Consider the following 25,075-nt stretch of genomic DNA (forward strand, 5'->3'; position numbering starts at 1 on the left):
GGCTCCACCCACCTTCCCGGGTTACCACGCCCCCCCCCCTTGATTGATTGTTGCCGCGTTCACGTCCTGGTGTCAACGTCAGAAAACCCCGCACTTCCAAGCATTCACTGTAGTGTATGGATCCACTAAAGCAGTGATACTCAACCTGAGGCTCTAGAGAGCCATATGCGGCTCCTTTATGGGTAGTTGTGGCTCTTTTAAGTCCTACTTAAAATAAATAAATAAATAAATAAATAAATAAATAAATAAATAAATAAATAAATAAAACTAACAAATAAATACATAAATAAATAAAACAAAGGGACCTTTTGTGGATTGCGGCTCTTGCTTAAAAGTAATTTAAGAAGGGTGGAGGGGGGGGGCTGCGCTGGGATGGCTGGGGGTTAAGTGTTGACTGACAAAAACTGTTTCCCCGCCATTTTGATAACTTCAGAAATTCAGGTAGTACATTTTTCTCCAACTTACCAATTTCATCATCCAAACCTTGAATGGCATTCATGTGACATTTCCAAATAGCCCAGGAGGAGATAAATTGTTCTATGTCTGATAGCACCTGAATGCATCATATTAGGTAGGCCTAGCCTAGATGCTCCTATTGTTTCTTCATGTTTATGATGACTAGTCTGTTCTGTTGACTTAGCAGCCTATTCTTAGCTGACTGCTGCTGCCTACCACCAAACAGCAGTAAACACAAAGCAATACAACTTCATTCAAATGAATTTAGTGCTATTGTTGAATGCAAAAGGTCATCCTTCTCTCACAGTGAGGTTTAAAGTTGAAAGACAAATCACTGATAATATGAAAATGAAATAGGAATACAAATAAATTACATAAATACAAAATGAATACAGTGGAAAAAAACATGCATAATTCACTAAATTTTCTTCTATTCTGAGGCTGCCAAAAAAACTGGCCAATGTCACTGCCCCCCTTCCTCTTGCTCATGATGACACTCACTGTGAATTAAAGCTGAACGTAATAAAACTACTTGCACTTTAATCAAAAGACTAAAAATGATATGTTATCATAAGATAGTACAGCTATAGCATACGAATATCTTACTAATATAATAGGCTGGCTTTTCCGCGGCGGCATCCCACACGAACAGAATCCATCAACTGAGCATGCAAACGCCACTGACTGATGATGTCATACCCACTGATTACGTCAGGCCATGTGTGGATCCATTACATCCTCGAGCCACCACTTAAGACCCGTCCAAAAAATCCTGAACACAAAAATGGTGAAAAAACAGATTAACAGTCTCATCTTAACTTTGAACCATGCTGAATTATACGATTCAGTGTGTCTGATGTCTGTTAGATGTCTGATTGTCCATACTGACTGAAACCCCAAACTTGAAGAGTATTTTGCAGGGGCGGTTTTAGGATGACACCTTTGGGTGGGCTCAGCCCCCAAAGAATGTATACGGTGGACCGCAGACCCCCTAGGGGGGTCCGGGGGCATGCCCCCCCAGGAGAAGATTTTGTACATTTCAAAGTAAAAATTTATCAATCTGGTGCACTTTGAGATCAAAATGAAGAGACTAGATCTATGAAGAAAGCTTAATCAATTTATCAGATTCAGTCTTTTTCTTCTTCTGTGTGTGTGTGTACTTCTTAGCAGATACAGCTTCTTCTCACAGTTCCTCTGTTCTCCACCTCCACACAAAATCAATAAAACAATAATCTAAGAGTGACTTGAGGTTAATGAGGTACCAAAGAAGTTAAAGGAATTCACTTTATAAATTGTATGGCAACCATGAATAAAGCTAACCTTCACACATAGCAAGCAACACTGCAACAGGCATATCAGTGGCTATTCTAAACATAGGCTACGATTTAACACATTACCAAAATGGCTGGCCACTTAGCATTATGCTAGTGTGCATTTGCATATCACCAGACTCATTAACAAACAGCTTAGCACTAGTAGCCTAGTTTACACCTCAGCTCAGCAGCCCCACAATGATGATCACAGGTACCCAATACATTAGATGCATGATGTTGCCCCCATTCACTTCATAGTCAACTCTGGTTGACTAATGAAGAAGTTAATTTACAAAATATAACTTAAAATAAAGACTTCGTTTTTCAACCAACTCGATGATCATGGTGTTTAACACCTTACTCACTATAGAAAAGAGACTTAATCTACATTGGCTTGCTGGTGGTCTCTGTTGTCAGTCTGAGGCTCTCAAGGAGAAATAGAACACTTCCTTATTTCCTGGGTGATCAATTTTCCAGGAGTGTAGATAAGTAACTTCCTCTAGACCTAACCATATTTTCAAAATAAAGGTTGTATGTTGCATACACCAATCACCAATACCATTATTATTAATATTTGTATGGCTTTAAAGCATGAATGAGAGATGAATAGAGGAGGGCCAGCTATTCTTATTTTTGTTAAAAAAAAAAAAAAAAAATCTTACCCTCTATCTTCCAGGGTGGGCTGAGACTATCTTCGGCTGGGCTTCAGCCCACCCAAAAAGGGCCTAAAACCACCCCTGGTATTTTGCCTGTTTGTCTTGCACAAGCACATGAGTGTGTTGCAATAATCAGCTGGATGTTTTTGAAGGTGAAAAGTTGCTTTAGGCAGTTCTTTGTGCCTTGAGGGAAAAAAACAGAGCAGAAGTGAGGCGGGGATGTCTTGAACGTGTTTTGAATACAGCTCCAGTTCTGTTTCTATGTCAATAACAGGCAGAGACTCACATGTTGAGGGTCAGATGCAGGTTGTCTGCAGCCGACTCAAAGAAACAAGCTGACAGTGAAGGTGCATGTCTGTCTCTGTCTGTGTGTGGTCGCCCTCTAGTGCTGTTAATGAAGCGAACAAGGCTGTGTAATACTCAGCACTTCCTTATTATACATGAATAGTATGAATATTTGTTACACCTATTGTCTAGACGGTCGACATTTGACCCTTGAACTCTTTATACATTCTTTCACTGGGTGTCTTTTACAAGTCTCAGGTCAAGTCCCAAGTCGTACATTACCAAGTCAAGTCCATGTCATTAATGTCAAGTCTCAAGTCTAAAGTCAAGTCCGACCAAGTTAAGAGTCCAGTATCAATTCAATATCTTAAAGAAAACTAAATATCTAGGACTTTTATTTTTATGTAATATGGTTTAAATAAAAACCTGCAAGAGCATCATGATGATCTTCTTGCATCTTTGTTAGTGGGGGTCCATGTTGATGTTATGTTACAGTAGATGAAGGAAACCCCAAGGGAGCACAGGGAGAACATGCTAACTCCACACAGAAAGGCCATAGCCCACCTGGGTACTAAGCACCGAAAGCATGGGGAGACATACCTCCAGTGCCAACAGCATCCGAGTCGAGAATCAAACCCAGGATCTTCTTTTTGTGAGCGCTACCACTGCACCAACACCATTCCCCTATTGAAACAATGCTCAGCAGCTTTCACCAAATTGTAAGCTACATGGAAGATATGAAATTGATTGATACCTTTTTTCTGTTAAAAACTTTAAATAATCCTTTTTTAATAAACCTCTAGACAAAGTACTACTTTTCTCTTCTGCTAGTATAATGATTTTTTGTATGTCTCTCCCAGGGACACAGTTAATCTTGACCAGTTCACACTCCTTATAAAGTAACACTTTGAATCTATAGGCCTACGTATTCCAAGGGAATATTAAAATATTTACATTCATTTAATATTGACATAGAACATGAATTAGGATATGAAGAGGACACTAAAAATGTTGTGATCATGCTGCCATGCTAGCATTACTTAGATCAGCTTGCATTTTGAGCTGACCTAAGCACTGTTAGAATCCTCTCTACCCACAATGCTTGTTCAGTGTCAAAAGTGGGGGCTTGCTAAACCCTACTTTTGACACTGAATGACTGTTACGGCTATCAGTTTTTGTTTAATTATCTCGCTGATACCTTTCAATTGATGATATATATATATATATAGATATAGATATAGATATATACTGTATATATATATTGATATAAATATATCACACTTTGCCTCCAGGTCCTCGATATAGAAACTGTAACATACTGTTGCAAACTGTTTCCTGCCATGAAATGAATGCACATTACTGCAGAACTTTGCATGCATACAACAATAGTTATGTTTTTGAGAATAGATTCATCCTTCTTTCTAAAATGTTGACTGATATGACATTTATCATGTGAATCTGAGGAACTATTCAACATTCTTCTGTTGACATAGTATTTGTTGTTTGTTTCATTTGTTGAAAAGTGTGGGTAAACATTTGTCGAGTCTTATTTTGGTCACTATTGTTCACAGGAAACTTGAAAACCACTGAAAGCAGGAAGTGAATTAGACCAGCGTAGTCAGGGCTTTTGAGGCTGTGACTAACCTTAATGTATGTCTCTGTATATGTTTTCTCAAGCAAATTTACTCCTCAAATTGTTAAAACGTGTTAAAGTGCAACATGTAAGCCTGTAACAAAACATAACAACCTGAATTTCATTATTCAATTTTATTTGTTAAAAGCTTGGTTAAAAAAAAAAATCAGCAGTCTAATATTGGTGTGAAAAACTCTTAACATGCAGCAAAAAATAGTAATATAGTCAATATTAGTACTTTTCTGAATTAATTTAGTTGCAATTTTAACATTTCTACATGACACAAAGCGAGGAAATAAGAGACGGCTTTTTACAGCAAGAGAGAAAAGACACTGAGAAAGTGTTTGCCGCAGCGACCACACATTAGTATACAGACTCAAAACAGGACAGATATGGACATGTCACACCATGGCAGTAAAAAAACAATGTGCAAAAAAAAGTGTGTGTGTGTGTGTGTGTGTAGGGGGTGGGGGTGGGAGGCTTGTGGTTTTTCGTGCTTAGCATCCTCTTTGTAGCATATCTGCTTTCCTCACACAATGGGGTTTTTCTGTACTGTGATGGTCTCATAGGTATCAACATCGTGGGGACTCAGACCCTGCAAGACAGACAGAGGAGATAAAGAAAAAAAGGTACTTGGAAAGAGGAAAAACTTGGAAATGTTGCTTTGTTTTTTGTACGTTAACCAAGTTTAAGACAATAATGAAAAAGAAAAACGTCCTTTACCCTCCACCGCGCGGCACGCCCTCGCCTTCCCACCACCATGAGCCATTTTAAATGTCTTTTTAAGCATTAGAATGAGAAGTCTCACCGCATAGATGCCCGAGTCGAACGGCTGCTTCTGTGGGATGGAAACAGATCAAACACAGGCAAATTATCACCTTGTCCTTCAGCAGAATCTTACATGACAGAGAGAGAGTGGATAATCTAGTCTGCTAAAATGTCTTGTAACTAGTTCCTCCTTTGTACCTCTGACCCTTGAAAGCCATGAAGACTTGTATTTTATTTATTCATTTATTTGTTTGTTTGTTTATTTATACATTTTATTCTACACTCTTAGGGTGAATTTTATGTCGTTTGCGATGCGTGAAATAATAAGCAGGTAGTAGGGATGTGACAGATTTGAAGAGTGAGTTTTACTTGTGGAAACTGTAACAGTGTTCAGTGAGAACCATCAGGCTTTACAGAAGCTCACAGACAACAATTACAAAGAGAGACGCTTGAACATGTGAAAACTACATTCTTCGGTGTTCTACGGCTATGTTCTAGCCTATTTACTAATAAGTAAAAAAAAAAATCTAAAGAACTTCAATATCGATTCTTGCACAAAATATATAAATTCAAGCACTTTCAATGACCCATGTCTATTATGTCTGTTTTCAAAAATCAAAGAACTCAGACTGACACAGTTAATTCACCTTTTTTCACTTGCCACCCAATTTTGTGTATAAAAAGCAGGAAGTAACACAGGTGCAAGCAAAACATTTTCCACTTCCAATCCAATTACGGTAGTTGATCCAGTGCCGGGGCCCTCGTTAATGTTCTGCTTGCACTTGTGTTACTTCCTGCCTTTTAGACACAAAATGGATGAATTGGTTGGAAAGTGAAAAATGCTAATAGACCCTTTTCACGGGGGCCATTTTGTGTAGAAAAGGCAGAATAAACACAGGTGCAAGCAAAACACTAATGAGGGATTCCAAATTCCAATCATGGAAGTTGGAAACCCTCATTTGTGTTTTGCTTGCACCTGTGTTTACCCTAGCCTAGGTAAACCCAGCCCCCACGTGACCTGCTCTCTCAGTTCCCAGTCACTAGCCTTGTGACTGTAAGCAGGGTGAGCCTGAGAGCAGGTCACTGGGGGCTGGGTTTACCCAGGCTATGTTTACCCTGCCTTTTCGACACAAAATGGCCTCCGTGAGAAGGGTCTATTGTATTCTTCTGAGACACGACTTGTTGCTTACCCCAGCAGGCTGGACCGCAGGAGGCGGGTTGTAGGCTGGATGCACCTGTCAAACAAGCCAGAGAGGTCACATGACTCAGTGATTCAGATAGAGTTAATGTTAGAGTGGCATTGTTTGGTTTAGTTAGACTTGTATTCGTGTGTGTGTGTGTGTGTGTGTGTGTGCGTGTGCGTGTGTGTGTGTGTGTGTGTGTTTCAAGGACCACTATAATTCCATCCATGAGTAACATAAATTAATGTATGTTTGGTCATGCATGGGTTTCATGCACTTTTTGTAATAAAACATCTAAAAGCAAAAATCGTATCAGATGGGGGACCCTGGGACAAAATCGTATCAAATGTGGGTCTGTGGTCTAATTTGTGCGTTGCCGGATTTCGTGTAATTCGGCACAGCGCCACCTACTGGCCACACAAAAAGTGGTTTATCTTGAGAACCATTCGTCCGATCGACTTCAAACTTGGGGAGTGCGCTGCTCGGACCCCGATGGTGTGCAGTGCCGCATTTCATGCAATTTGGACTTATTCCAGGACTGTTTGTATGTATTTTCTTCGCATATCTCGAGAACCGTTTGTTGGATCGACTTCAAACTTGCGCTTAGGGGGACCTGACAGAGTGCAGTGTATGTGCGGGGGTGGGGTGGGGGGGGGGGGTGGGGGGGGGGCACGGGGTGGTGCATGGGGGAACGGGCACTGCACTAGTTTTTGAATAATGAGTGTAACTTTGTAGTGTCAGTGTTTCGCATTCAATCAGTCAGTCCATGCATGTTTATTGCAAACGGACAATTTAAATATACATGAACAAATACTGTTGATTGCCAAGTGATTATTGCTTATCATTGAAATTATAGACAGCATTTAATTTATGGTCATGTCTACCCACATGTTCACACTTTAGAGTTTATGGTTTTTTGTAATTGTTTTGGTGTGTGTATGGGGGTTGACAGGTAGCCCTTGTGCTGTTTAAAAAATGTAAAAGTAGATCTGAAGTGTAAAAACGTTAGGCACCCCTGCTCTATTTGGACTCAACCCGCCGCCCCCCTCCCAACCATTTATATATAGCATTTTTGAACAAAAATATTTAAATTTAGTATAATCTTATTTTGTGCATGCCCATGTCTATTTGTCATGGTGTGGTGAACATCGTTCCTATAGTCGCAGTTTTCCTCACCCTCAGTCGGCAGTACAAGATGGTGAGAACGATGGCGTAGGCGATGAGGATCCCGTCCAGGATGTAGCAGAGGTTCTTGTTCTCAAAGCTGGCCTCTGTGCACAGAAACACATCATCATCATACTCTTCATCACGACCTCCACCAGCAATAAGAAATACTTACCACCTCTCTTTCAACCCCCCAAACAATTTAAATCTTAAATATCTCCCCACAAGAGCTCAGAGATGTGGCATTGACTAAAATCAAGGTTCCAACACCTTCTTAAACATTAAGTTCAAAGATTTCTCAAGGTTAATTACTGTTACAACACTGAGAAATGTTATAATGAGAACTAGCAGGCCTCACAGAAGCTCAGACAATTAAAAAGAGAGACTTGAATGTGTGAACACTTTTCAGAACAAATATACGATATACAAATATGACCAATATAGATGTAGACAAAATAAGATATAAAGAATCTAAAAAGATTATGAAAGATTATAAAAAGATTAAGATAGTAGCAGATATAAACAGTATTAACAGATATATAAACAGTCTTGACAGCTAAGTGAGGTAGCCTAAGTTTGCTGTTTACAAGATATGTACATCACGGATAGCAGCAGTAATGGGCTTTGTGTCGCACAGGGTTTACAGATATTGACAGAGTAACAAAATATGTACAATGATAAGGTGCATGTGTTACACATTAGGTATAAAATCAACTTCAATTTCTATTCTTGTACAAAATATACAAACTAAAGCACTTTCAATGACCCATGTCTATTTATGTCTATTTTCAAAAACCTTCAATGCCTTGATTCCCCCCTCAAACTCACAAACTTTCAAAAATGTCAAGGACCCAACACTGTATAAAAATACTGATCATCAAAAAGGTTTGGAAAACCACCACCTTACCAGCGCAGGTGAGGTTCATCGTGAGAACCAGGGCGATGAGAGACCCCCGCAGCATCTTGACGGGAAGAGTTGCGACGTTCTTCTCTCTCGGGTGTCTGCTCGAGTTCTACAGAAAGCCGTCCTGTGCAGAGCGAGACGCTAGCAGGAAGTCCTGGGCTCTCTGTCCGTCCTCAAAGCTGTGGAAACCCCAACGCCTACCTCTACCATCCTCCTCGCCACACACAACTTCCTCTTGCAGAAGACTTGTCAAACAATAGGTTGAGAAAGGGCTCGTCTTTGCCCGCTCGTGGTCTCTGGTCAAATTGACGGTAGTTTTGGTAATACTGAAAAGCAAACATGAGTGCAATCCTTCACATTTTCCTTGTCTCAGGCGGTGTTGCAAAAGTACAATTTAAAATCTATCCCTTCTTTAGAAGGTGATTTTAAAAGGGAAATGCGAAAAGCCAAAGAGGAAAGGAACTTAAGGAAGGGCTGTCTGACAAAAGAGTTATCATACATAAAAATAGTCACAATCTAAACTGAGATCGTTCCTCTTTCACAACTTCCATCTCCATCAGTGTCGCTTAATCTGTTCAAATTAACGCGGAAACTCACGCTTCATAATAAGTGACAAGAGCAGCGCTTACAAGGAATAAATGGTTTAATTGTGGAAAAAGGGCTAACACACTATACAAGCTACGGTTACCAAAAAGGAAAGGAAATACAAGACGAATTACACTTTTTTCTCTTCTTTTTTTAACAAGCCACCTCTTTTTCGAAAGTAAAAACATTCTGTAAAATTGCATCATCATAACTTAGGCACCTTAAAAATGATAGAAAACAAACAAGTTATTATTATTAAAAAAAAAAAAATTTGGAACCCAAAATAAATCCAGCATGCATTTCAAAAACAGCAAAGACAATCATTTGCATTTGGATAACTGGGATGAAAAGTCACACACACAAGCGAATCTGGTGCGTTCACTGGTGGGATCATTCTCACAGACATGTAAAGGGCATTTTCACTGAGAAGTGAGCAGGCAGTCAGTGGTGTCTGGTGCTGTGGCTGAACAGGTATATTTGGGTGTGGGGACCTGGAGATGAACAGGTATAGGGCAGTACATTTGGGTGTGGCCTGTGGGGACCTGGAGAGTGCGCTGGGCAGAACAGGGGCCCCTCTCCACCATGTGTGTATAAGGCTGTAGGATGGAGGCAGCATGGTCTCTGTGCTTGTTTCAGCTCGTGGCACAAGGCGGTGACACGCTAGCCTGCTAAACCATCCTGATCACATGACCTCACATGCTGGTTTGTTCTGCGGATCAGTCTGGATTCCAGCCCACCCTCAGCGATTTCCAGAAATTACAACATGCATGGGCCAATCAGGGATCCGCCCTCGTAGTTGACAACGTAAACCAGCCAATCAACGGAGACCGCTGGCAAAACAGTATTGCGGCTCCCGAATCAACGAGCTTATAAACGGCAACGTTAGTAGCGTAAACACCGCCGTGAGTGCTGTTATTGAAGAAATAGACTCAATCATATTGAGTTACTGAATAACAACAATTCAACAAGAACAAGAGTATGCGCCCGCTGAGTTTCTCGGCGTAAAATAGGTTTTCGCCGTTCTGAGTGGATTTGGCGACGCTGATTGGCTGAAGGAGTTGTCCGTCAAGGCAAGTACTCCCGCCCAAGCTGTGGACAGGCTGGAGGCCAGACTGAAACGCAGAATGAGCCAGAATGTGAGCTCACATCAGTGTGGTTTTACTAGGCTAGTGATACGCTACTACTGCAGACGACCCGCAGTGAGAAGTTACAATCACACGTCTGGTTTGGGTTAGTGTGGGAATGGATATAAAACATTTTATGAACTAAAGCCCTCAGAAGTCAGTCCATAGTTAAACTACGGTCGCTTCTCTCTGGACCGACAAAAGAAAAAAGACAGGGATGTCGGTTTAGTCTTGCTATTAAAACTGTAATATCAACTGTAAAAAAGCCAGTGTAGAATAAAATGAAAGTCGTATATGTAGACGATCATGAATCATTGTACAAAGTCTGGAGTAGCAACAACTTAGGAATGCACTCCCTTTTTTTTCTTTTCTTTACAGTCAGATGAAAAGACACAAACAATTTGTTAATTCAATGCACATAATGCTACATTCTGTAAGTTAAAAAAGTCACCCCCCCGCCTATAAAAACAGTCCTTATTTCAGGCAAAATAACACACCGACAGGTAACCAGTGGGAGTGATACACCAGCTTTGCAGTCAGAGCTGAGCTCCGATTGGTCCGTTCATAAGACATGAGGAAGAGGAAGTGAGAAGTGTGATGGAGTCCCCCCCCCCCTCTAGTGGTTAATGTGATGAGTCAGCACAGTCATGTAGTCCAGTGGTTACAGCAAAAACAAAAGTAAAAAAAACAAACATGGCAAAGACACACACAAAAAGTCCCCTTTAGAAAAAAAATAATTGTGTGTGTTTTTTTTACAGCGTGTTGCAAAGACAAAATCTTTACAACACAAGGCATCCATTTCCAGGGTTTGGACAATCATATCTTATCACAGTTTGATATCAGAGCATCCAAGGTGATCACACAACAGGGAGATGGCCGTTTAGTTTGAGACATCTGGCCTCAACGCTCCAAAATGGCTTCCTCCCCTTGAAAGATGTTCTTTGTTTAATCACACGCAGGGGAAGCGGCCATATTGCGTCCACATGACCCAGGAGCCAGTATGGAGAGAGCCTGAGGAGACGACCCCCCCCCCCCGCGGATCAGACTGAGGTCTCTGACTGCAGCCTCATGACGAACTTGTGGCTCTTGGGGTCGATGAACTCCTCGCCGAGCCGCAGGAAGGGGAGGGGCGTCACCGTGACGACCAGGGAGAAGTCGAGGCGTCGCAGGGAGAAGACGAGGCCCTGTCGCAGGGCCGAGGTCACCGGCTCCTCGCTCACCAGCGTCCACTGCCGCCCCCTGCCGCTCTGCTGCTGGTACTGCAGGGTCGGGCCCGGGCTGAGGTAGCGCTCCAGGAAAGCCTGGCAGAGGGGCGAATGAGGGGGTCCGTTATCATGTTGAAGCTCGTTAAGACAAGCTCTGGAGCCGGTAGTATGTTTAGGTAATGAGGGTTTGGACCCAGAGGAGGGCAAATAGGTTTTCTTTATATTTCTACCTTATAGGAGAAAGTAGACCTAAGTTTGAGATACTTACACTACAATCAATTTCTTTAAGAGGTTTACTTGATATATACATCTCAATTTCGCCAGAAATGCCAGTTACACATTGGGTATAAGCCCTAGGTAAATTTTTGGGAAAATATTGAGTACCGGTATATCAAATGTGTATGCACCGCAGTAATGTGGCAAAATCTGAGAGTTGAATGAGAATCCTTATGGTGTAGCCATCATCAGTCTTGACACACTTGTACAAGCACATAGACAGTGAGTTAGAATTTTTCCTTTTACTTAAAGTACATTTTTAAAGTATTGTACTTAGCTACATTGTATACATCATTACAGAGGATAGATTGTGTGTCTCTCTCCATAAGAAACAAAGACCGGACCAACGTAAACTGACAAATAGTGGAGCCATTCACAGAAGGTGGTTTTAATCTGGCTTTATTTTGTCATTTCCAAACATCTATCAGTGTTCTCTTTTCTAAAAAGTAACTTGGTAACTTTTACTCTGAGAACATTTGAAATTAGCTACTTTTTAATTGTTCTTAAGTAGATTTTTACACCAGTACTTTTCCCTCTACTTAAAGCAGTGGTTCTCAAAGTTGGTGTCCGGGGACCCCCAGGGGTCCTTGAGGGGGTTCCAGAGGGTCCCCAGCAAAAATGGGAATAGGTTATTTTCACTATAATTGCATCCATGAGTAACACAATGACAGAATGTATGACTATTTGATCATAGGTTTCATACACTTTCTGTAATAAAATATCTAAAAGCAAAAATCTGATCAGATAGGGGTCTGTGGCCTAATTTGTGTCAGTTTATGGGTCCTTGATGGGAAAACTTTTGAGAAGACTTATGGATCTAGCTGGTTAAATAAAGGTCAAATCCATGAAGCGTGTGTGTGTGTGTGTGTGTGTGTGTGTGTGTGTTTTTTTGTGTGTGCCGTGATGGAGACAGTCACCTTGGGCGTCATGTTGTGTGTGATGCAGAACTGCAGGTGTGTGAGGATGCTCTCCATGCTGTGGTAGGGCTGCTGCCGGGTGGTCCTCAGGTACTTCTGCATGGCCCGGGCCATGGGGGCAAAGATGGCCTGGGCCGCCTCCCGGGGGTCCATCACCTCGCGCGGGTGTTTGGGCGACGAGGCCACCTCTTCCTCGTGGAGACGCTTGATGTGTGTGAAGGCCTCTTCCACCGCCACCACCAACCTGCAGCGTTTGGCATAGCCATCGTGTTAAGACATTATTATCAGTAGCTACAGTCAGCCACAAAGTGTCGGAAACGCCTGATATAACGGTTTCCCCTTGAGAATGTGGTTGTAATATGTGTGTTATACAATTCAGGTTAGAACAATGTAAAAATGTATGAGGACGACTTTGATCATGAGTTTCAACCCATAGCATGATGGGGGCAGCTGGAAAAACCTTTAAGTTTAACCTATTCAGAACAAAACAGAAAACCTTGGACCAAAGAAGCACAGGGTCTATGGGAAATGTAGTCTTAATTTTGAGAAACACTAGTTCTAACAAAACCACTGGCATGAGATAGAGGCAACCAATAGTCTCAACCGTGATCTCATTCGTTCACCATAATAATGCCAAAGAATCATAGTTAACACGTTCACTGCCAACAACGAGTTGAGTCGTCAAACACAATCCAGCTGTTCACTGCCAACGACGAGTTGAGTCGTCAAAAAAAAAAAAAAATTTTTTTTTTGACGGTGCTACGTGGATCAATGCCCCCCGCGTCTCCTATGGAGATATTGGAAGTATTGAATGTGTATAATCTATTTTACCGACCAGCTAGGTGGCGACGGTGCCCTCCCGACAGAGAGAAAGTCAACCAAAAGCAGCCGCCTCCCGCGGCTGCTTCCTCCATTCTCAAGGAAATGGCTTGCCGATTTTACAGTCATCAGTCACCAGACTCGCCGCTCTCGGGCCGCGCCAGCAGCAGCACACGGGGGATTGCAAATTTGCATAAGCCTAGAGTCGCACGGGGCTTCATCGGGGCTCTCAAACCCAAGAGACGAGTGAGCCCTATCCACACTCGCTGCCAGGGAGGGAGGCTGCTCGAACTCGCTGCAGCAGCAGCAGCAGCAGAGCACTCGCTTGTGACAAACGCAGGCTGAAAGCCACTAGACACGCCCACGGAGGGAGGAGTTGAAGGAGAGGGCGTTCGGAACTATATTGTTTGGATGTCTGATCTCTCACTGATGCCAAAAATAAATGGTTAAAGTGACTGTTCTGCCTGTTTGATTGAATTTCACAAAACTGCGATTATCTCAGCTTTCACTCTCAGACAGCTGAAACCATGCTGTACTCAACGGCTAATATCTACATAACTACTAACTCTACAAACTAACTCTTTTAGACAGAGAAAGCACACATTCTATTAGTACTTTTCTGAACTTTGTGTTCACAAACTCCAAGCAGAAAAGAATCCTCGGCTCTTTTAAAATGAGCCAGAATCCTCAAAAAACGGCCTGGCAGAAGCTACCTACAGCAAAAAAAAAACGGCTGGCAGTCAATGTGTTAACTAGACAAATGACATATGACTACTGACATAACATATATGTCAAAGAGGTTTCAGGCACCCCCCAAAAAGGCCCAAGGCAAAAAAAATACAGACAACGACTGATATATTTGAGTTCAGGACAACTCTGAACACACACCAACTCAACATCAAGCATTTTAACTGTATCATTTTAGGGAATTTCAAAGTTATCCTCTCACATTTGTACATTGAAAATGACTGTCTGAAACTTGGGGTGCTGTGAAAACACATTGCTCCATAATTTCTGACAATGACTGATATATTTGTGTTCAGGATAACCCAAAAGTCAAATGGACGCACGACAGTAAGCAAGATCGGTCACTGTCGTGCGTAGTAGTCACCCGCGCAGAGGCCCATTCTGAGCCAGGAAAACCCCATTAAAAATGCTACGCATAGCACTTCTAAACTTTAGTCCTATCAATCAAGTGTGTATCTGTTGAGCTCAACAGAAACAGCAGCTGGACTCTGAGCTGGTCTGTCTGACCTGGCTTTGCGCTTGCGGACCCTGCGGTCCATCTCGGCCTCCTCGTAGTAGAACTCGTTGTGGGAGTTGTCTCTCCTGCGGGCGGCGGCTGCGATCATGGCCCGGGACTGGCCTGTGGAGTTATTCGTGGTGTTTTCTACAAGACAACACACACAACAGTCAGTCAGTGTGTTTTCTACAAGACAACACAATGAACACATACAACAGTCAGTCAGTCAGTCAGTGTGTGGCGAGACAAGGAACTGCTGGATTTAGGTATGAGTGCTGCAGGAATGAGTCCTAAAGGCTAAAACCCAATAGTTAGCATCACCTGGTTCCCTCGTCTGAAAGTCAATGGGGTTTTTGTACGGGGATTTTGGTTAGATGGCTGAAATCAGGTCTGTGGTTAACACAAGTTTATCAAACTGAGACCTTTGTGTTCAGCAAGATCATCTTAGGTGGGCAAACGCTGCGTTGTTTTTTCATGAATCCTTGCTCTCACACAGGCGCATAATGTATGTGCTAGTAGAATGTATGTGCTAGTAGAATGTATGTGCTAGTTCAGGCCACCGGGCAGTTGCCCGACGTGCCCGATTATGCAGTCTGCGCCTGAATGGAGATATCGGGACTCTTCTATCTACGATTAACGTTAATTTTGTGCAGCTGGTATTCTCTCTCCCCGACTCTATCACACGGGTGTGAGGCATTGCTATCTGAGGATTGATTGCTCCTGATTGGTTGGCTGAATCACCTGGTTGGGGGGTGGATGGACAGATCATCATCACGGCAGTGGCACACTGACAAAAGAAAGTTTAGGATGGAGTGGCAAGACGAGTATTTTTTTACAGAAGTAATCATTATCATAATAATTCAACAGCGGTTTGTCTCATTTGCAGACAGAGTGGCTGTTTTGAAAGAGTACAATATACGTCGCCACTACGAAACTGATTTTCAAAGTACCTTGAGGATTTTTCAAGTTGCGAATTCAGTCAAATTTCTCTCTTGATTACAAAGGTGGAAAATACAACTGTTTTTAACTGGGTGTTTACTGATTAAATGTTTAAGCTCTGCACAAATGCAGATGTTTTTTTAAATATATATAACCAATTGCAAATTATTACAATTACTAAACAGATAAAAAGTAGATTATTATATTGAAATGTTATTTTAGATTTAGAATGTTAATTTTCTATAAAACACAATACATTTTAATGTAATTCCACAACGTTTAGTTTTGGCCCTCGGCCCTCCACCCAGATTGAGTTTTGGCCCTTCATGGGAAATAATTTGGGCACCCCTGTGCTAGTAGAATGTATGTGCTAGTAGAATGTATGTGCTAGTAGAATGTATGTGCTAGTAGAATGTATGTGCTAGTAGAATGTATGTGCTAGTAGAATGTATGTGCTAGTAGAATGTATGTGCTAGTAGAATGTATGTGCTAGTAGTTGACCGTCGGCTGTAGTATTTGCGGTGTGTTCAAGTGCAACTTTTTGGCTCAGAAAAAGGCGACGTAAACTGTCTGCCTTCATTGCCGCTAGTTCTTTGTTGGGTTCATGTGTTCTAGCCTTTATACGTAAAAAAATATATAATCTCAAATTCTATTCATGTACCAAATATATACATTCAAGCCGTTTTAATGACCCATGTGTATTTATGTCTACTTTCAAAAGACGTGGTTTTTCTCAAATTTGCAAGGATTTCAAGGACCCTGTGGGAACCCTGCCGATGCTCATCTTCTTTAAGATGATTCTAGGAAGCAACTTCTCCGATATCCGACAGCATAACATGTAGGGTAGCTCATTGAAAGCCAAGTGTCAGTGTTAGTATGGAGTGTGCGGCCCTGCACTAGGTCTGCCCTGCTAGGTTGATCAGGACAGTCCACTCTCACCGGGCCGGGCTCCGCAGCTGCTCAGAGCAGCAGACTCCAGAACAGAGCCTGCAGACCCCAACGCACACGGAGCCTTCCTCTACCAGCTCTGTAACACTGACCAGACACACACACCGTCTGGACAGCTGACTTAGAGCTGGGAACTCAGCATGCACAATGAGATCAGATTCAGAATCACTTGTATTGCCACAGTAGGTAATCGGATTACATACGAGGAATGTGACTTAGTGTAAGTAAGTATGCAGCATAGTGGTCGCATCAATAGTCAGAAGACAACACACAACAGTCAGTCAGTGTGTTTTCTAAAAGATAAAATTACAAATAAAAGATTAAATTGCGCTGTATTTCAATCCTTTGATGAAATGTCTAACATATTATTGTATTGTGCTATGTGCCAAAAAACACCCATCTGACACTGAGCCTAACTGACGAAGTGACTCTGACTCCGACAAGGAATATAATTTGTCCCTGGTCCTGTTGCTTTGTATGGACTCATGGATTAGACTAAACAGCATGGGAGGCATTACGCATGATGTATTTACCGTCTAGGGAGTAAACCTTGAAGCCGGTCATCTTCTTGGACAGGATGGACTTGGGCAGGTTGAGCAGGGCCGGGTTGTAGACGGGGAAGTCGCTGTAATAACGGTCCAGCACCCACACAGCTGCCCGCTGGATACTGAGACACACACAGACAGCCGTTAACGTTACCACCACAGGAAGTACACGAATCACACAGAAACAGCCATTACTACCACAGGAAGTACGCACAGACAGCCATTACTACCACAGGAAGTACAGGTCAAGTATCAGCTGCTTACTGGACGAGGGCTGGGGCTGGGCACTACATCAACACACACTGCAGGGGTGTGTCAAACTCAATTTCATCCTGGGCCAAATCAGCATTATTATGGATGCCCTCAAAGGGCCGGTTTGTGTATAAGACTATGACTAGTTTCCGTTTGTGTAGCCTACATCAAGTTTTCAAATTCAAACTGTATATTGGTTGGTAAAAAAAAAAAAAAAAAGGTTGTGATTCAGGTTAATCAGGCATGATGTGGATGAAGTGGGCAGCGATCCATCAGGACACGCAGGGTTACCCGCCATTTGGTTCAGAGGAAGAATGACAGGTTTCTTTGATGAATGAATGCTGCAGATAATGATGGCATAACCACGTTCACTACTGAGGAACTTCTGAATGTCCAAACGAGACATGTGAGATAGCACTGGAAAGCTCAGGGTTCAACATAACCAATGGCCCATTTGCTCGGGGCCAGTAACAGTTTATGCAGGGCAAGTTGATTGGCCGGCCCCCCCGGGCCAGTGACCACCAGAGCACGTCATTGTTTTCAAGATGCCCCCACCTCGTCTCATCCACTGAAACTACTAGCACATTTACTCAGACTAATCAGTGTTTCCCCTCAATTGTCTCTCTTACAGAGGCAGCATGGTCCGGGGAAGACAGACAGACAAGCAGACAGACAGACAGACAGACAGACAGACAGACACACACACACACACACAGTAGTTACTATCCTATATAGTAACTGACTGAATGATTATAGAAATATTATAGGCAGCAGTGTGTCTGTGTTCTTCTGTCACTTTGTCCGTGATGTGAAACACACAATTATTTTGAAAATATTTTTTAGCATGGCGTAATCTCACTGTGGCAGCCTGCCACAGGAGATACAGGGGAAGCACTGGACTTCTACACTACCTGACTTTCAACGTCCGTCTATCTTTTTAGTCATAAAACAAACACCTAGCGTTAGTTACACTTTGTTACCTAGTAATACCTACATGTGCTGACTGCCTAATTTTATATTTTGCACATTTGTGTAATATATCAACATTACATAATTATCCATAACTAAAGGTAAAATGATGGAAGAAAAGGTTATTTTAATTTTTTTGGCTGCCATCCAGGCCAGTGATAATATACAGTACAGGGGGCCAGTAAAACTCTGATCTAGTGGCCAAGTGGGCCAGTGGGGAGGGGGGTGGGGGGGTGGGGGGGTTATGCTGAACCCTGCTGAGAAACTCTGCTTTACGCGAGTTTTTAAATCGTATTGATAGGATTAGCGGTTCAAAAGTTATGAAACATTTAACAATAGTTTTTCTTAGTGCGGGCGGCTCTCTCTGTCTTTGCACAGCATAGAATTGTATTGCACAAATTGTAGTATTCTTTGCTAGCTCTCGCGGGCCACATAAAATGAGGTGCAGGGCCGGATCGGCCGGCGGGCCTGGAGTTTGACACATGTGACATACAGTGTACAACGATAATTGACGGTGTCGCTTTTTCCAAATCAGGTTACACTTGAAAAAGAAGTACACAACTCTAAGCGGCGAGCGAGTTCAGACTAGTTTCTCTTCTATTCAGATGCTTTACTCCCTATTATTAAATACGTTTAACTGTGAAATAGATCTGTAACGCTCTTATTCAGACCTTCTCTGGCTGTATAACATGAAACCTCAAACTATAGTATATCAATAAGTCCTACACTTAATCTTAGTCAGTTAGACATTAGATGACAGTTATCATCATCAAACATTCTCAGCGTTTGTTCTAAGCTGCTTGGAGTACCAGCTGGGTGAAGCTTAGTTCATCGGGACGATGCTAAATCCCGTAATGTAATATCATTCAGAATGTCAGGTAAGTTGTCAACTACAAAAATAGACTGACTTGACTTCCAATTATATTTTCCTGAGATTGTCTCAACTTTCTGGCACTCGAGATGTTCAAACAAATGCTGAGGATGGTGTGGCAACGCTGTCTGACTGTTAATATCTAGCTGTTGTATAAACTCCTGTGTTTGTGTGTGCAGAGGGACACATGAGAGGGTTTGGGTGTTTGAACAGCTCCAAAAGACAAACAGGAAAATACCTGTGCTGCGCTGCCTGCACATGTCACCCACAGAAATGCACCAATCGCAGGTGCACACGTGAACATGCACATACGTGTGCACGTTTGCATGCATGGCGCACACGCACACACACATGCACACCTTTTTATGTTTGCATTTTATTTGCATTTGAGAGAAGTTTTGATCCAAACGGAGGTATCCACCATGTCAATAAACTGACAGCTATATGATGTAACGATGGTACTTTGTAGGACAGCAGGTGACTGAAGTCCTTGGCTGACAAAAATGTAACACATCTACAGAATGGATCCTCTACGTTTTAGAGATAGAGAATGATCAACTTCAGGTGATAGACCCTTCTCACGGGGGCCATTTTGTGTGGAAAAGGCAGGGTAAACACAGGTGCAAGCAAAACACTAATGAGGGTTTCCAACTTCCATGATTGCAATTTGGAAACCCTCATTAGTGGTTTTGCTTGCACCTGTGTTTATTCTGCCTTTTCGACACAAAATGGCCCCCGTGAAAAGGGTCTATTGGTATTTCCCCCCCAGAAGTGTACATCTAGAATTTTGAAAATAACTCTTGATTTGCATTTCAATTAAGTACCCCGACAACTCCCTGAGACATGGATCAAGGTTCATTATAATTACCGTTACAAAGAGAATGTTTATCATGAGAACTAGCAGGCTTTAGTGAAGCTCACAGACAACAATTAAAAAGAGAGAGGCTTGAATGTGTGAACACTTCTCAACTGTAAAGTAAAAAAAAATCGAAAGAACTTCAATTTCTATTCTTGCACAAAATATATGAATTCAAGCACTTTCACTGTCTAATGTCTATTTTCATAAAATTCCCAGGCCTTGATTTTTCTTTAGCATGTATTTCAAGGAGCCGTGGGAACCCTTTATAACACAGGCTAACTTTCCCCCATCTCGCAGCACTAACCTGAGGTGGCCCACGTTGTAGAACTTGCTGATTCCGTCCGTGCTCCTGACCACCTTGAGGCAGAAGGCGGGCTGCAGGTGCCGGACCTCCAGCAGCACCAGGGCCAGGTACTGGATGAACAGCAGGGCGTCCACCAGCGAGGCGGCGTACTCCACGATGCCCCTGTAGTCCCGCTCGCGGGGCTCGAGCACGCGCACGCCGTAGAACAGCCAGTAGGACGCCACGAACAGGAACACCAGCACCATGAGCAGGCAGCGGAAGACGAAGAAGCGGGGCAGGGAGGCGCGCGGCGGCCGGAGGAACAGGGCCCAGGACGAGATGAGCAGAACCAGCAGCTTGAAGGCCAGAGAGACGTAGAGGCCCTCGCAGGGCGTGCCGCACGGGTCCAGCAAGTCGCGCCACAGCACCTGGGGCAGCACGAGGAAGGCTAAAGGGGTGACCAGGGCGAAGAAGCTGAGGCAGCCGGCCAGCACGGGGCCCAGGAAGCGCTTGCACTCCAGCGGCGTGGACTCGTCCAGCTCTTTGGAGACGCGAGTCAGGTCCTCGTTGGAGACGCTGTGCTCCGACGTGCCCGTCACCACCGTGGTCGTCTCGCCCCAGTTGTCATCCTGTCGGACGAGGAGAAAGAGAGAGACTGAGGATGTATTTAAAATGAGAGAGAGAGAGACTGAGGATGTATTTAAAATGAGAGAGAGAGACACTGAGGATGTATTTAAAATGAAAGAGAGAGAGACTGAGGATGTATTTAAAATGAAAGAGAGAGAGACTGAGGATGTATTTAAAATGAAAGAGAGAGAGACTGAGGATGTATTTAAAATGAAAGAGAGAGAGACTGAGGATGTATTTAAAATGAGAGAGAGAGACACTGAGGATGTATTTAAAATGAAAGAGAGAGAGACTGAGGATGTATTTAAAATGAGAGAGAGAGACACTGAGGATGTATTTAAAATTAAAGAGAGAGAGACTGAGGATGTATTTAAAATGAAAGAGAGAGAGACTGAGGATGTATTTAAAATGAAAGAGAGAGAGACTGAGGATGTATTTAAATTGAGAGAGAGAGACACTGAGGATGTATTTAAAATGAAAGAGAGAGAGACTACATACAAATACAGACTAAATACAGAGTATTTTAGCATGACTCACACACCGGGGTCCAGTGTGAGTCTAAAACCCCGGCAGTGTTACCGTGCCATGCAGGGCAGAGGGTTAACGTTTTTGCCCATGAGCCAAAGTGGCTGGCTCATCACAGAGTTCACCAGCCACTATTTTTTTTTACCAGCCAACTAGAGATTTAGAAAAGAGCACCTCTAAAATAATAGTTGATCACCTGGCAAAGTAGCTGGTAGAGACGATAACATTTCAAGCCAGAGCAAAGATTTACCAACATTTGTCTGGTGGTAGCTAAAGTCAATGCCTCACCCTGGTGCCAAGTTCTACACACTGAGTAGCATAATGGTTAGTGTGACCACACTGGGATATACTGGATCACAATTTTAAAGGGACAATAAGTGTGATTTTTACTGCACGACGGGACAAGATTAGCACAATATATTGGGCATTGGTAGAGCTGATCAATATTGATAGATTATAGGTAGTGAGATGTCTGCCTCTGAAACCTCAGTGTGAGTGACTGACCCTGTCCTCTCTGAAACCTCAGTGTGAGTGACTGACCCTGTCCTCTCTGAAACCTCAGTGTGAGTGACTGACCCTGTCCTCTCTGAAACCTCAGTGTGAGTGACTGACCCTGTCCTCTCTGAAACGTCAGTGTGAGTGACTGACCCTGTCCTCTCTGAAACCTCAGTGTGAGTGACTGACCCTGTCCTCTCTGAAACCTCAGTGTGAGTGACTGACCCTGTCCTCTCTGAAACCTCAGTGTGAGTGACTGACCCTGTCCCCTCTGAAACCTCAGTGTGAGTGACTGACCCTGTCCTCTCTGAAACCTCAGTGTGAGTGACTGACCCTGTCCTCTCTGAAACCTCAGTGTGAGTGACTGACCCTGTCCTCTCTGAAACCTCAGTGTGAGTGACTGACCCTGTCCTCTCTGAAACCTCAGTGTGAGTGACTGACCCTGTCCTCTCTGAAACCTCAGTGTGAGTGACTGACCCTGTCCTCTCTGAAACCTCAGTGTGAGTGACTGACCCTGTCCTCTCTGAAACCTCAGTGTGAGTGACTGACCCTGTCCTCTCTGAAACCTCAGTGTGAGTGACTGACCCTGTCCTCTCTGAAACCTCAGTGTGAGTGACTGACCCTGTCCTCTCTGAAACCTCAGTGTGAGTGACTGACCCTGTCCTCTCTGAAACCTCAGTGTGAGTGACTGACCCTGTCCTCTCTGAAACCTCAGTGTGAGTGACTGACCCTGTCCTCTCTGAAACCTCAGTGTGAGTGACTGACCCTGTCCTCTCTGAAACCTCAGTGTGAGTGACTGACCCTGTCCTCTCTGAAACCTCAGTGTGAGTGACTGACCCTGTCCTCTCTGAAACCTCAGTGTGAGTGACTGACCCTGTCCTCTCTGAAACCTCAGTGTGAGTGACTGACCCTGTCCTCTCTGAAACCTCAGTGTGAGTGACTGACCCTGTCCTCTCTGAAACCTCAGTGTGAGTGACTGACCCTGTCCTCTCCACGCGTCGACTCTGCGTCCAGCAGCGGCTCTCCAGGAGCCTGGATGGTGACCGACTTGTCTCCACGGCTGCTGCCGTCTCGGCTCTTGGAGCGGTGACGGTCCCTCCGATCCCTGACACGCACACGCACACGCACACCCACACCCACACCCACACACACACACACACACACACACACACACACACCCACACACACACACAGAGGAATGTTACAGGGGACATTTGGCACTTCATAAGATGTTAACTTGGTTTTGGAGACTTTTTTCCTCCAACTCCCCAGTTTATGGATTTGAACTAACAACCTTCTGGTTACAAGCTTATTTCTTATCTATCTTGAGCATCAGCTTCACATAGCAACCTGGGATCTTAGTTCAAGAACGTATATAGTGCACACCCTTCAAGGGGAGACGTCACATCAAAAATTTATTAAAATATTTCCTATCAACAACTAATTCCAAATCACTCAACAACATGCTGCTGGTTGCCTAATCAGAGTTGCTCATCAGTTGCCTGAGGCGACGACATATTGGAAGGTTTTTGAAGTAATAGAGACATTTTCCGAAATAAACGTGAACGATTGAGCTGTAAGCAGTTTCCAAAATGTATTTATTTGGCTCACCTGTTGAAAGCTGCTATACGGAAGAAGAAAGAAATCACACCCAGGTGTTGAAAATCACACCCAGGTGTTGGAGTAACAGGTGCAGGTTTGCACAGGTGGGACCCTTCTCCACCACCCCCCTCTCTCTGGCACTGTACGTGCGTGCGTGCAATCTACATATACTTCTTTTTGTTTTACGGCGGTTGGCATCCAGCTTAGTGGTGCATTACCGCCACTTGTACATATCTGGCAAAGACTGTATAAACTGGCATAAACATTATTCTTTCAAAACGTTACCAGCTGCCCTGGTGCCCTTATTGATTTAACCACCAAAGACCATTTTATTTTAGAGCAGAATCAGTGTTTCCCCTAGAAAACCTTTCAGGCCTGGAAGGACTTCAAAACCTAAACCGACCACAGTGGGGGTCGCCAGCGAAAATTCTTTGGCCATTTGAAACCAGATTTGGAGAATATAAACATTAGGATTAGACTGTTGTGATGTCATCATTATTCATTCATATTTATTCATATTAGTCATTTATGTTATTAGTCTTTTCTTTCAGGCCTGGCGGTACAATTGTAGGGGAAACACTGGAGCTATTTTGCACTTGTCGGGGGATCTGGGTGACCTGGACCCTATCTGTAAGGAACAAAAGGATAGTGGCTGGTAAGTATGTTTCCCTCTCTCTCCCACAGTACAGTTTAATTCCAATCTACATATCTTGTGAATGAGCACCTTCAAACTGCAAATAAACCTGGCAACACAGACGTTATCTGGCAACCCAGACGTTTCTGAGATAGACTGGTGCGGCCGTCCACAGCTCTTTCCTACCTGTGCTTGCGGGAGCTTCGGGAGTGCGAGGACTTGTAGGAGTAGCCGGAATACTGCGACTCGTTGTCCATGTCTCGGGTGGGCGGTGAGCGGGCTTTGTGGGCCCCTCTACCTCCTCCTCCCCCCGGGGGGCGCTGCTCGCCCACTCCGCCCAGCTGGCTCTTGCGCTCGGAGATGGACTTGGTGGAGAGGGCCAGCGGCAGCTTGAGCAGGTCAACCTTACTCCTGAGGGAATCTATCTTGGAGGCCGACCAGCAGTGGGGCAGGAGAAGGGAGGGGGGGGGGACTACAGGGGGCGCCACAGAGAGAACTACACGGGGAGGCTATAGAGAGGAGAGGAGGAGGAGGAGGAGGGGGTTTCTAGGGGTGGGAGAGGATGATGGGTCGCTGAGGTGGCCAGGATCTGAAAGAGAGAGGCAAAGAGAGAGAGCGTTACACAAACTGTGTAAACCAATGTGAGACTAGTTTCAAGATGTCACATGAGCATAATCAGCCGTTGATCACGTGACTGTCGCCCATGATGGATTTGTCCTAATGGCTGTCAATCAAACGTGGGTGAAGCTTATCGAAGGTTAGGTTGTCACAAAGAGAATGGAGAATGTTCCCCGAGATGAGGAGCGCTGGTGGACTAAGGAGCGAGCTGGCGAGAGACAAGTTCTGTGTCAGCCGAGGCTAGCTCAGTTAGCCGTCCAGCTAACGGTAAGCTCCAGCGCACTCCTCTTATCAGTGGGACAGCCTTTCTGAGATGATGTTGTCATGGCGACCAGACGATAATGGTAAATAACGATGGCTGCCCAGAGTTGATGGTGCC

The 25,075-nt window shown here is 43.7% G+C and overlaps 2 protein-coding genes across 2 annotated transcripts; both read right to left on the minus strand.

The window, feature by feature from the left end:
* Positions 1 to 4,468: 4,468 nt before the first annotated feature.
* fcer1gl (Fc receptor, IgE, high affinity I, gamma polypeptide like) lies at positions 4,469 to 8,516 on the minus strand. Its single transcript, XM_083653784.1, has 5 exons — positions 8,364 to 8,516; positions 7,469 to 7,563; positions 6,302 to 6,346; positions 5,152 to 5,181; positions 4,469 to 4,938 (listed from the first exon to the last, which is right to left on the minus strand). The coding sequence occupies exons 1-5, from the start codon at positions 8,416 to 8,418 to the stop codon at positions 4,873 to 4,875; spliced, it is 291 nt and encodes a 96-aa protein (XP_083509910.1). The 5' UTR covers positions 8,419 to 8,516; the 3' UTR covers positions 4,469 to 4,872.
* Positions 8,517 to 9,005: 489 nt separating this feature from the next.
* On the minus strand, positions 9,006 to 24,578 carry LOC310791765 (vang-like protein 2). Its single transcript, XM_083653419.1, has 7 exons — positions 24,265 to 24,578; positions 22,824 to 22,947; positions 20,217 to 20,824; positions 16,950 to 17,083; positions 14,541 to 14,676; positions 12,468 to 12,711; positions 9,006 to 11,370 (listed from the first exon to the last, which is right to left on the minus strand). The coding sequence occupies exons 1-7, from the start codon at positions 24,333 to 24,335 to the stop codon at positions 11,110 to 11,112; spliced, it is 1,578 nt and encodes a 525-aa protein (XP_083509545.1). The 5' UTR covers positions 24,336 to 24,578; the 3' UTR covers positions 9,006 to 11,109.
* Positions 24,579 to 25,075: the final 497 nt, after the last annotated feature.

This window comes from Poromitra crassiceps (assembly GCF_964638095.1).
Source record: "Poromitra crassiceps genome assembly, chromosome: 17".
NCBI classification, from domain to species: Eukaryota; Metazoa; Chordata; class Actinopteri; order Beryciformes; family Melamphaidae; genus Poromitra; species Poromitra crassiceps.